Source organism: Sciurus carolinensis, chromosome 7 (assembly GCF_902686445.1).
Source record: "Sciurus carolinensis chromosome 7, mSciCar1.2, whole genome shotgun sequence".
In the NCBI taxonomy this organism is placed as follows: domain Eukaryota; kingdom Metazoa; phylum Chordata; class Mammalia; order Rodentia; family Sciuridae; genus Sciurus; species Sciurus carolinensis.
In genome coordinates this window covers 45,653,764-45,667,809 of record NC_062219.1, presented here as the reverse complement: position 1 = coordinate 45,667,809, position 14,046 = coordinate 45,653,764, and the positions used below count along the sequence as shown (strand labels likewise).

The 14,046-nt window shown below is 31.7% G+C and overlaps 2 protein-coding genes across 4 annotated transcripts in view; one reads left to right on the top strand and one right to left on the bottom strand.

The window, feature by feature from the left end:
- The window catches only part of Cep85l (centrosomal protein 85 like), a 168,783-nt gene that overhangs the window by 91,530 nt on the left and 63,207 nt on the right, over positions 1–14,046 (bottom strand). The window lies entirely within an intron of this gene.
- Pln (phospholamban) lies at positions 4,245–13,717 on the top strand. Of its 2 annotated transcripts, XM_047558123.1 has the most exons (3): positions 4,301–4,383; positions 9,215–9,280; positions 13,194–13,717. In XM_047558123.1, exon 3 carries the CDS (start codon positions 13,287–13,289, stop codon positions 13,443–13,445), a length of 159 nt encoding a protein of 52 aa, XP_047414079.1. In that variant the 5' UTR covers positions 4,301–4,383; positions 9,215–9,280; positions 13,194–13,286; the 3' UTR covers positions 13,446–13,717. The 2 variants fall into 2 exon arrangements, with proteins under 2 accessions (XP_047414078.1, XP_047414079.1); XM_047558122.1 differs by lacking the exon at positions 9,215–9,280 and having other exon boundaries at positions 4,245–4,383.

The window sequence follows — 14,046 nt, the reverse complement described above, 5'->3', positions numbered from 1 at the left end:
ACTATGTCTTTTATCTTAGGGGAGCAGCCAAGAACCTAACGATAGGTGAGGAAAAGAAATCTTTCTTCCCTTCCACTTCCAAAGAGTAAAATATAGAAAAGAAGAGGAGTACTAAAGGCAACTTTACAATGGAGAAACCTGACAAACACTAGACACAGCTACCAGGTAATCAAACATCAATAGTAGTAAGTCATGTTAATTTAATAGAATATACCCTTGATAAATAATGTGATGAAAATGGTACTTTCATTTTTCTGGTCTTCATCTCAAAAACATATTAACCAGTCTATCCATGAGAAGATCATCAGACGAATCCCAACCAGAAGATGTTCTAAAAAATATCTGACTAATATTCTTTAAAACTATTATAGAGTCATCAAAATAGGAAGGTCTGAGAAATTGTCACGATCAAGGGGTCTGAAGGAGACAAGATTATTAAATATAATGTGATATTCCTGGATAGGATCTTGTTACTGAAAAAGGACATTAGGGAAAACTAAGAAAATTTGAATTAAGTAAGGACTTTAGATAAACTATAACAACGCTGGCACGATTATTGAGAAAATGTACTATAATGATGTAGGATGTTAGCAACAGGAGAAATGGTGCAGCAGAGTATATAGAAACACTGTACTATATCTTTGCAATAATTAAGTTTAAAACTGTTCTCAGATGAAACTTCTTTAAAAAAATTACCTGTACAGGACTAGAAAGGAAACAAATTACACTGAAATGTATTTGTTTGTGTGGTACTGAGGATTGAACCCAGGGCCTTGTACATGCTAAACAAACATTCTCCCACTAGCTATATCCTTAGCCCTTTTTGTCTGTGTGGTACTGACAATGGAACCCAAAGGCCTTCTACCACTGAACCATACCCCCTGGGCTCCCTCGATCTTTATTTTTAATTTTATTTTTGAGACAGGATCTCACTAAGTTGCTAATAAGACTGGCCTTGAACTTGTGATCCTCCTGTCTCAATCTCCCAAGTCACTGGGATTACAGTCATGTGCAAACATATGCAGTCCCAGTCCTTTTTAAATTTTATTTTGAGATAATGTCTTACTAAGTTGCCCAGGCTAGCCTCAAACTTGTGATCCTCCTGCCTCAGCCTCCCAAGTAGCTGGGACTGCATGCAAATGCCATCAAACCTGCCTGAAATTATTATTTTAGAATATAAATTTAATATATTAAATTAAAATAGAAATAAAAATTAAAAATATAAAATAAATCTGTGATAAAATAATGTTTACTAAAGCATTAAGTTATAATACCTATGTGTAGGTCTTATTATGGCAATTCTGAAGAAGAGATTAATGTCACAATATTTCAAGCTATCTGCAATAACCAAAACACAGTTGTCCCTGGGTATCTGTGCGCAAATTGGTTCCAGGACTCCCCTTGAATACAAAATGTGCAGATGTTCAAGTCCCTTATATAAAATGGCACACTATTTGCATATGACCTACAAACATCCTCCCATATACTTTAAAGCATTTCTAGATTAGGAATATCTAAGATAATATGAATTCTATTAAATAGTTGTTAAACTAATATTCAGGGAATAACAAGAAAAATAAGTCTGTACATGTTCGGTATGGATGCGATATTTATTTATATTTTCAATTTGCTATTGGTTATATCCATGGAAGTAGAATCCACAGATTTGGAGCACCAACTATATCTGAAATTAACTGAGATTTCTATGGTGAGTCATTTGTACTGCTAACACTTCTGCAGTTTGTGGTTTACTGTCAAAATGGAAGCAATACAATATCATTTAGAGATTACTAAAAATAAAGATGCAATTATTTTCCTTTCCAAGTTCAAAGAACCTTGAACTCTAAAGGGAATGACAGAGTAAGTACTAATACCACATGTACACTGTATCACAGGATCTCTGATAATCACAATAAATACTTTATGTCATTAAACCTTCAACAGTAATACCACTCCACAGATTTGGTAGATGTGACTAAAAGTAAATTAAAATGATAGCACAATTCCAAATGAAGACTGACAAAACACCTCTAAAATATTTTCCATCCTCTAATTTTGAAGAACACCCTACTAATTACACTACAACTCACCAATGGTTCTATTAAACAATGTTCTGTTTGTGCAATCAGGTTAAAACTACAATACAACATTTCCTAGAGTTCCATAGGAAATCACTACACATCATTATCACCATCACCACCACCATCATTAGCTAACCTACAGAAAAAAGGTAAACGTAGAAGCTTCTCATCCTTATGCAAATCTAAAGAGTAAGTTTTTTATTCCATTTTCCAAGTAACATATGCACAGTTCCTATCTAAGGTGTGTATGTGTCCACATACTTTTTAACATAAACTTGCAAGATGTGAGATAATTAGTACATATTTTATTCAGACTGTGGCAGTTTCTTAGTTGATCCAACTTAGTATTACCAATTCTATTTTCTTAGAATAAGTAGTTTCACAACAATGATCAATCTACTAAGCTTCACTTTCAATTTTAATTGTAACTGGCAGACAAACTTAAAAATAGATTTTTGAAAAATAATTACAGTACTCGATAATTCCTCTATGTTTATCTTAAGAATTTCCTAGTTGATACATACAGGCTTCTCTACAAAAGCTATATCCAAATTATGATTTCTCCTACAACTGCTCTATATCAGGAATTATAACTAAACATATCTAGATCTGAATTCTCGGCCTGTCCTTTACCATCTATGTTATCTTTGAAAATTGTTAAAAGCCACTTTAGCCTTCTAGGTTTTATATTATATGTCATCACTGATAACTGATAGTAATAAGAAATTCTTACTATGTAAAAATTGAAGGAAAAATGGTTGTCATATCACTGAGCAAAGTGTCAAACGTTATTCGTGCAATTACCTTAATTTGGGGTTCACTTTTAAGTTGTAAATTTTCCCTTAGCAATGTTTACAGAGGAGCTTTGCTGAAATATTATTTTTCAGTTAGTTTTAATTGATTCCTTAAATAACAAGAGTTTTGCTCAAGAGAAGGATTTTATCTTTCTTTGGAAGAAGCCAAGATCATCTCCATTTAAGGACACATAAGCAGCTGCTGCTACACATTTCAGTTACCCACAGGAAAGTAATGCAGGCTAAGTTCACTCTGCAAAAACCATTTAAAAAGTTTAAAAATGCACATAGTTTCTCCAAAGTTAAAGAAGAAACTTAAAAATTAGAATTTTCAAGTGTGCTGAGTTAGGTAAATCTAATATATAAAATAATAAAATCATATAAAAAGAATATAGGAGAATGATACCTGGCTCCTCAAAAGGATTCTTTTCTCAGTTATAAGATAAACTGTCCTAGGAGGCATCATTATACTTAATAAAATTTCACATGTAATAATTTATTGGAAAGTAAGTCACATACAAATTTGCATCAATAAAGCCTTATTATCATGCACCCAATTAGAAATCTACATCTGTTTTTATTATATTTTGCTATACAGTTACCCTTAATATTTTGTTAGCTTTAAGAAAAAAAAAAACAGTAGAAACTTGTGGTAATTTAATGCAGTTATTTAAAAAATCTTAAATACTTAAATTTGTAAATTGCTACTTTTCTTGAGGTGATACATACCAGTTTAAATAAGAGAATTATTATTCATAAATATACTGTTAAACTCTAAAGAAAACATAATTTAAGTACATTTATTAGTTCTTACTTTAACTATAAGATAAAGCTGTGCTTTTGCTTTTGTTTTCTAACAGTTACTAGCCTGGTTATCTCATATATATTCCCTCCTGCATACACACAGATATGAGGCACAAACACAAAATAAGACAGGAAAAGGTATAAAATTTGATTCTGTGAGAACATTTTTGTCATGTTAGAAGTCAACATTATGAAGCTGCAGTATTAAAGCAAAGCAGTCAGAAAAGGAAAGAAATCAATGAAAGCTGCCTCACAAGCCTGTTATTATTCTCACTCTATCACAATTCCTATTATAATAACTATTTAACTCTAAAAGTCATTACCATCAATATACAATTATCTCTAAGCCTGAAGATGCATACATCTTTAAGGAAAGCTTTCTATTGTCCCAAGCTTGCTTAATTTTTTTTCATGTATCTGCCACACACTTTTTTTTAAAAAGTGAAGCACTAAGTGTTAATGACCTTTCTATACCTAAAGTAAGATAAAGTTCTAAAGGTTGGGTTGTGATAAGACTATGGTTGACCAATCATAGCTTCGGAATCCCTGTGTGACATCATAAGACCTCCCTAGAACAGTTTTTCTCCTCCACCTACTGCAACCATTCCCATAAACCTGGTAACTGTCAGAAAACCTCCCAGCTAAACACCCATAAGACTTCACACAAGTTGATACTCTCTATTTTAAGGACCACAGAAGCCAAGGTAAGAAACAAATTTCACTGATTTTGATAATTCATACTTTTTAGAATTCATACTAGAGTTAATCATATTTTCTAAGTTTCAGTTTTAAGTTATAGTAAAATGTTTGCTATGACAAAATGCTTACTTTCTAAATAAATCCTTATCCATTTTGTGACAGTAAAAGTGAGAGTTAATTTTGAAAAGCATCACATTCATCTTTGATCCTGGTTATTGTTTTATTTTAACTTTCACTTATATTTTGGTTTTCAAGTGAATTTCTGCCAATCTAACAATCTTCCAATTAGGTTACCATATTTGGCAGTAGGATGGTTTAATTTTTCTATACCAAAAAAATGGCTTAATTTGTTATAAGTTACTCTGCTGAAACAGTGCAAAACTGGGCTATTTACAACATCTGGAATGATATCAATAGTTGTAGGACAAAATGCACTTTATCATAATACCTCTTCCAATATTATAATTTCTTACAGTGACATTAATAAAATAGAGCACAGGAATACACAATACTTTTTAAATGGTCTTGAAGATTTTTCCTCTCTATAAAGTCTAGTCAACTGTTAATAAAGATTTCTATAAATTTCATGCTTTTAATAAATTGAACTGTTTAATTCAATACTATATCATAAAGAACAAGTTTAAAAAATTTAAAACACTTATAATAAACGTATATAAAAGTTTTTCTGAAGTTACAGAATAATAATTCAACACTTTAAAAATGTTTGGCACCTAAACATTCTTAAGTCTCATTTGAGCAAATCTGATAAAATGTTTATTTTGCCTACTAATGAACATACTTTTGTCAAGTTATTATACTCCAGTGTTCCTCAGTTTCCTCTCATAAATTTATAAAGAAAGAAAAGAAAAATAATACCTAGGAAAAAAGATGTTACAATAAATTTTATAGCTTCTGTTTGAATTCTACTCTTCACATTACAATTCTCAATCTAATGGATCAGTGTTTCCTCATTCTTAAATCTGTGACAGAGCATATGGAAAATTATATGCATTTTATTTTTATTTTCATATTTTATATATATGATAAAATAAAATCTACATTTAGAATTCTTAGTTCCTATGATGAATACAAACTTTGTAATCCCATAAGCAGCCTTAACACATGAAAACACATTCCTAATTTTTATCTACCACTGAAGTATTCTAATTGCCATTCAACATATTTATGTTCATAAAAATTTTCCTTTGATATAAGCATCTCAGCACAAATGTTGATATGCATATTTACCCACTTTTATTCAAACAGCAATTAAATTACATTCTCAAACTTCAATGAGGTATTTGTTGAGTTCTTTCACTGTACCAGGATTTCACATCACATTACTCCAAAAAGTAGACAAGGAGCAGAAATTCTATTAAAGTTATTGTTAGCAAAATAGTGTGTTCAGGTTAATAGAAAACATTTTAAATATAAAGCCACAGTGCCAGACATCACGTCCAAACCTGTTCATTTCTAAGGTGTCATACTGTCTACATACTGTCATTGTTTATAAAAAGGTGTGCTAAAAATGTGTTAAATCAAATGGAAGAAATGTGAGAGATTTGTAAATTATGAACATTAAGTGTTAAAAACTGGTGAAAGAGCTAGATTATTTTACTTTATGAAGAAGACGCACATCACTATCATTTCTTAAAATTCGCATATCAAAATTATTTTAACAGGATCTTAGACATAAAGGAAAACAACTGTATTTGGATTACATAGTGTTTATTAATCTCAGTGATTAGAGACAGCAGAATAGCTACAGAAATAAAATGATTCAAGGAAAATATTAGTATATTTAACAAACTATAGAAAGTATGGTCTTAAAATTTTAGTGTATTTTCAATGTACTATGTAATACATTAAACTACATAATGTATTAAAACTTTAATTGAAAATAAAGTATAGATTACCTCTATAAATAGTTGGTAATTCTAGAAGACAATGAGTTTAAAAACTTTCTTCTTTATTCTTGAAGAATTTCCTGGATGTACTTGTGGAAACATACTTCATTTAATCTTCTTAATTCTCTATGTGTTTTGTACTGCATCTCTCCTTCATAATTTAGGAAACAGATGCAAAAAAGTGAACTATTCAAAGTTCCCCTATTCACAGAGCTATGAATAGGGAAACCCTGGCAAGAGCCTAGGTTTCAACTCTAAACCATATGCACTATACACTGATTAACATAATAAAAATAAATCAAGACACTGACAAAACAAATAGAAAGTAATATATACTGCAAATGGCACTTTATAAGGCAAACTAAGAGAATGTGAATTTCTATTAATTTAAAACCATCCCATTTCATTTACATTTAATTTATACAGAGCATTCTATCTTTAACAAGCTAAATAATATTATGCAAATCATTTTTAAAGTCAGATGTAAGAAAATTATAGATATCCTTAGTAATTAAGGAATAAACACTAGTAGGAAAAATTCGAAATCACCACATACATTTTAAAAAACAATAACATACCAAAATCAAATTAAAGTTTCCTATTATTTAATTTGTTTCAGTGATGAAAATATACCTTCAATCCATTTAGGCTTCATACCTATAACCCAGGTTAATTTCTCCTCAAAACTTTCCAAAAGTCTAGTGTAGTGGCACCCGTCTGTAAGGCCAGCAACTTGAAAAGCTGAGGCAGGAGGACTGCAAGTTTGAGGCTAGCCTCAGCAACTTATCAAGACCCTGTCTCAAAATAATAAATAAAAAGGGATGGAGATGTAGCTCAATTGTATAGTGCTCCTGGGTTCAATCCTAGTACCACAGAGAAGAAAAACAAAAAAAGGAAGGAAGGAAGAGAGGAAAGAAGGAAGGAAGGGAAAAGAAACTTTCCACAGAAATCACACTTTATAATTTATTCCACTCCTATTTATATATCCTTAGCTTTCCTCAATTTCATTTCTGTTCCAATTATTCTATCATGTAAATATTCAAAGTTCATTTGTTTTGAAGTACTTGAACAAAGGAATCTTACTTTTGGAGGGTGGGAGGTGGATAGTGGATTGAACCCAGGGGCACTTAACCACTGAGCCACATCCCCAACCCATTTTATTTTTTGAGATAAGGTCTCACTAAGTTGCTCAGGGCCTTGCTAAGTTGCTGAGTCTGGCTTTGAACATGAGATCCTCCTGCCATAAGCCTCCCAAGAGCTGGGATTGCCGATGTATGCCACCACAGCAGCAGAATCTTCCTTCTATATTTTTGCTATGAAAATCACTAACTTCCATCTGAAGTGTGAATTCACACGATGCTGCTTATACTGGCCAAGGAGCAAAGTTGGAGGCAGGGAATCAAGAACATAATCCTTCTAAATTACAGAGGCATGTATAGGTAAGATAGTCTCTTTGGACATCTCCAGAAATAATTTATCAATATTCTTACCCTACATAATTCTGAAGTATGTATGACCAAAAAAACACATGAAAATAAAACCTGGGTGTACATCTCTACCTCAGTATACTCATAGTCAACTGAGGACCTCTAGTGCTTTGAAAAGTGTACTCCATCTTCAGGGCTTTAAAAAAAAGGATTCATCCACATTAATTGGGATCTACTTATTAAATACCATTCATCATTCCTTAAGACTTTTTCCCAAACTCCTTCCCCAACTCCTTTTTTTAAAAAAGTCCCACATCTACATGGTTAAAAAGAATATTTTAATGCAAGTAAATGAATTTTAAGTCATTATTTCAACATGTAAAGTAATGAACAGTAAAAAGACAAAATAACAATATCCACATGCCAATTTCAGAGGGAACTATCTCTCTATGCTACTGCTTAATGAATTGTCCTCAAGGGAAAGCTTAAAAGCTAGGACATTTCATTTTGGAGTCAAGTTAGAAGTCAAGAATATATTGATTTTACATTTATACAATTATTTTCATAACCCATTAGAAGTAGTCAATAGATTCAGAAAGCTAATATGTAACCAACAAAGTTATAAAATATTGCTGCCACAAAGTAACTTCAAACAGAACTTCCAAGTCTAGAATTAGGTAATCTCAAAAAGAAAATGATTATTATCAGAGTGTACTTTTGTAACTACAGAGATTCATTATAAACAGAAGTTAGATAATTGTTCTAGCTTATTTCATTAAGTCAAAAACCAATGTAAACACAATCATTTCTGGCTTATATGTGGAAATGGCAATGGGCAATAAGAAAAAAATAAGTCAGATAATCATAATATAGACAAGTCATGTTTATTCAAACTCAATTTGTAGAAAATTTTAATCTTTTAAATTAGTGAAATGGAAAAAAATACTATATCATGTCTGTCAGTCTTGCATGTTTATTACCTGAACTTAATAGCAAATGTACCTGTGCTTACTAAAAGAAATAAAGAAGCAGACAAAAATAAAGGGGGATAGCAAAATTTTCAAGTCCACAAAAAGAATCTCAGGAATTCTTCTTGACTTTGAACGTAATACTTCAAAAAAATCAAAGTTCAGAAAGTTATAGAAAGCACTGAAAATGTTAAATTTATATGGTATTGGTGGTGATTATTGCTCAACATATTCATTTTTATGATATAATTATTTAGGAAGCCATAACGCAGGCCACCAAAAGTTTTCAAAAGCCTATTGAGGTCCCTTTTTGCACGAGAATAGTTTGATATTATGTTGCTGAGATACAACTCACTATAGACAAAGTAAGAATTCCTGCAGGAATTGACATACAGTACACTCCACCCAACAAGCTGCCTAACATGGTACGTGATATTTGTTGAAAGATTGGGGTTTCCTGTGGTTTTTCTCTTTCTTTCTTCCAATTAAAAAAAAATCATAATATTATCTATCTTCAACTTGATTTTTTCTCAGTTTCCATACCTTCTTTGAGCAACAGAGAACAAAAGTCCTTATAAATCCCTCAGAGAAGAATAAAAAGTTAGTTATATCCTTCCCATACTTACAAAAATTAGAATAATGGATTCCACATACAAATAACATACTCTATTGGTACTTTTCTGTTTCTTACATGCAGCTCAGAGACAAGGATCTGGGTATTCCTATAACCTAACTTCTATCAAGCAACTCACATATTTTCAGTACTCAATACTAAGAACTGGATTTCTTTTTTTGGTGGGGGGAGGGGAATTACCAGTTATAGAACCCAGAGGCACTTAACCAGTGAGCACATGCCCAGTCCTTTACATATTTTTTTTTTTTTTTTTTTTTTTTTTTGAGACAAGGTCTCATTAAGTTGCTTAGGGGGCCTCACTAAGTTACTGCAGCTGGCTTTAAACTGGCTTTAAACTTTATTCCTGCCTCAGCCCCCTGAGCTGTTGGGATTACAAGCATGTGCTATTACACCCAGCTTGGATGATTAATTTTTAAATTCACCTGCAAATATTCTTCCTCTCACAAAACACCCAATATACACCCACAGTCATTCTTTTAATAAAGGAAGGGAACAGGGCTAAATTAAGTTCCACGAATGTTTAAAATAAAGGAGATGAAGGACTAAATTCAATCTCCTAAACTGTTTAAGCCAGATGCAAGTTCAGAATATCCCACCAGAATCTGATTATCCTAAAGGGATGCTTTAAAAAGATAATATAAAATTAAACTATGTTCTACATTTCCCATCAAATATTACATTATTAACAACTTGGTTATAATTAGGGGGGGAAAAAAAGGACTGCAAAGAGCTACCAGGGCAGAAAGGAGAATGATAAACACCTGATAACCATGTCATAAACTGCAAAGTAGGGAAGATAACAGATAATTCAAAAATGCAAATATACTGTTCTCATACACAGCTTTTCAATTCTTGAGATCTTCCAGGAATGAAAAGTGGCTTAATTATTATCATGCAGATTTTAGAAGTTAAGCAGCATTAGAACTCAACATATCAGATTATAACTCTATAAAATAAATCAAACCCCCCAAATAAAATATGTATCACTAATATTTCAGCATGTAAAGCAAATTCACTTTTAACTATAGCATAAGATTATAAAGTTACTACAAATCACTTTAGAATTATGACATATTTCTAAGTTCAACAAACGTTACTAAACCCAATTTGTTTCCAGGAACAAACTCTTCTTCTACAACAGTTGGCTGTTATAGTACCATGAAATCATCTTTAAAATATATTGTTTAAGGGCTGAGGATGTGGCTCAGTGTAGAGCATTTGCTTCATAAGCATGAGGCCCTGAGTTTGATCCCCAGCCCTGCAAAAAATATAAATAAAATAAAATATGTTAATTATACTTTTGACAGTAGAGAGCTCATCTCTTTAGGGCATACCTCTCTGTATTTCACAAATACCAAAAACTCATTTATACAAAGCCTAGTTCAGGTTAATACTGTGTTAATCAGAAGACCATAAACTTAGGTAAATCCTCTAAGTCTCATTTTCTTCATCTGTGATAGGAAGAGACTTGAGAAACATATTTAGGAGCTTACATGTTCAACGATTGAATTCTGTTTTTCTAACTGGTTAATCTGATCATTAACAATCTTCTAAAATTTCTAGTCATAAAAATCTTGAACTTTATTGATTTAATCAAATGATGCCAATTATGCATTGAGTGCTAAGATACAAAATGAATCCATGGTTCCTTTAGTTATAAACTACAAGTCTAATTGAGGACACTGACATGTAAATTGAATTTATAGACACTTCCTGACAAATATTTGAAAATAGTAACACTGAAGTCCTACTTAAAAAACAGCAGAGGTGATTACCAATTCTACCTTAATGACTAATGAAAGGTTTTATTAGGAAGTGATATTTAAACTGGGCCTTAAGTATCAACTGGAGTTTGGCAGAAAATCAAAAGTTGTAAAGGGGTGGGGGTGGGGAACATTACAGGCAGAGGGAGAACAACATGTGCAAAGAACAGAAATCCTTAAAGGGAATAGAATATTTATGGAAACATGACATCTTTCATGTGACTAAAGTACCATTCCTCAGTCAGGATAGGGAATGACTCCTGTATACGCTTTTTGAAGAACTGCTGCTGGCTAGCTCCCTCCTTTTCCATATTTTTTATCTTAAAATAATTTTTAAAAATTGACATTTTATGATCACGTAAGTCCTGAAACTTCACAAAAATATGTGAATTCAAATAGGAATTATCAGTGCTAACTATTCTGCTATATATATGCTAATATATAGGGATTAGTCAAATACATAAAGGAATAAAGAAAATCCTCCCATGATTTCCTAAAAGTATAATTTTACTAGGTCTAGAGTAATTCACTACAATAAATTCACTAGATCTTAAAATAAATATAACAGAAACAATATAAAAATACATTTTCTTAACGAACAAAATACCTCTATTTCTGCTTTTATCTGAAAAATTCAAACCAAAGTAATTAAATATATGCCAAGTTTAAGCTGTCATTTTCTAAAGGTGAAATGCCACAGAAGTTTAGCCACCTATATTGAACAACAAAGAACATATGCTAGACAAATACAAGTTGTTGCCAACTCTTTAAGAGAATGGAGTTTGATAAATGTTGGCTGTGTGTAACTTCTTATTGTGGGCCTGTACTATTAAGGAGGACAGAGACTCAAGTCATATGGAAACCCATTCTGTTATACAATTTAAAATAAAACTGAGCCAAGTTGAAGTACTGAAGACTACAGAATCTAACCACCTTATATCACATGGTTTCTTTGAAAAAACAATGCCAAGGTCTAAAAAGTTATATGTTTGATGTCCTCCCTTGTCCCATTCTCCTCTCATTTGCTCTCTTTAGCATTTGCCTCTATCAGGTACAGGATGGCAGTCTAAGGCGGATTTTCATGGAGTATATAGAAAGCAGGTGAAAATGAAACCTAGTAGTCAGAGCAATATAGTAAAAACTTGTTAACAATAATATAACAAATTTATTGCTAACCACTATCACTTCTGGGCAGTTAGCTACAATTTTTAAAATTCCATTTTTAATGTTTCCTCCTTCAAAATTGATATAGAAGAATTCTGAATGAAAACAGAAAATTCCCAAATGTTATTACTCATTACCTCTGGACAATTAATTTATACTTAATTTTTAATCTAACTCATTCTATGATATATATTTTTACTTTGTTTTATTTATTAATTATCTAAGCTTAGGGCCCCCAAAGCAGTAAGAGATTGTGGGAGTTTTGAAAGAAGGCTTGACATAAACCACTGCTCATAAATACAAGACATTTGTAAACAGAATTGCCCGTGGTAGAGAGTAAGATAATAATAATTACTATACCTATTGAGCTTGACAGTCTTCAGTACATAATATCAAATCTTCTTAAAATGATATTTAAAATAACATTCTAAAAAGCTATAAAACCATAAAGAGGAATGCCAAACAACTGAAATCTATTTCTCGTTTACTTTATTTTGAACTAAAATTAAGATCTGAAGAATAACTTTTAAATGCACTTCTCTTCCCTGAGATTGGTTCTGCAGTTATTAATACACTAAATGTTCATATCGATTATGTTTACAGAGAAACAAACTTAAGGAAAGTATACATAAGAATTTTTGCCCAAAGGAATAGCTCAAAACAAGTTGTACAATAAACCAAATACTTGCAATCAATTTGGAAGAAAGTAAAGACTAAAGTTACTATACCCCAAACCTAAGACAAATGAGATTGTAATGATATGTCCCACCAAAAAAAGGCAGAAACACATGCAGGTGTGTGTGTACACACACACACTACAGACATCTGATGTTATAAATATAAAATACAAATAACGTTGAGAAAGAACAATTAATGCAAAACTGTGTTTTTCCTATTTCAGAGAACAGGTTATACATATGATCCTAATCCATTTACTATTTTTACATTCCAGGCTACCTAAAAGGAAGGTTATCTCACATTGGCTGCCAGCTTTTTATCTTTCTCTTGACCACTTAAAACTTCAGACTTCCTGCTTCCTGGCATCATGGAGAAAGTCCAATACCTCACTCGCTCTGCTATAAGAAGAGCCTCAACTATTGAAATGCCTCAACAAGCACGTCAGAATCTCCAGAACCTATTTATCAATTTCTGTCTCATCTTAATATGTCTCTTGCTGATTTGCATCATTGTGATGCTTCTCTGAAGTTCTGCAGCAATCTCCAGATGTGCAACTTACTGTATTGGATTAAAATGTCATCCCATGAACGGGAAAACAATACAGCCCACTTCCCAAGTAGAAGAATTTCTTTATGAAAAGGTCAAGATTAAAACAAATTGTTAGTAAATGTATCTGCTAGATCTTGTAAACACGAAAAGGGCTTCATTTTCAAAATTAATTCTGCAATGACTATACATGTGTACAATGTAACTATTGATTTCCTGAAAATGGCTTATAAATTTCTTTCCTAAATCTTTTCTGAGGATGAAGTAGGAGTTTAATTTTGAAACGGCCCTGCTAACAAATTCACTTCATATATAAAATATTAGCTTCACAATTTGAGGCAAATGTTATTTATATTGCACTGTAAAAGTTTCTTTGATAATTAGTTACTAAGTAGTTTTTGGGTCTTCACAAGTACCAAAATAATAGCTCAAATGAAGTATTATTATTCAAAATAGCCCACTGATTCCTCGCATTTATTATTATTATTATTATGATGATGCAGAAGTCTTGGTAGTAACTCCTTATCAGAACCTATATTCTAAAATAAAATTACATTCTTTTTCTATACCATATTAACATT

Coding starts and splice junctions, on each gene's coding strand:
- Pln (XM_047558122.1), top strand. CDS start 13,287: ATGGAGAAAGTCCAATACCTCACTCGCTCTGCTATAAGAAGAGCCTCA.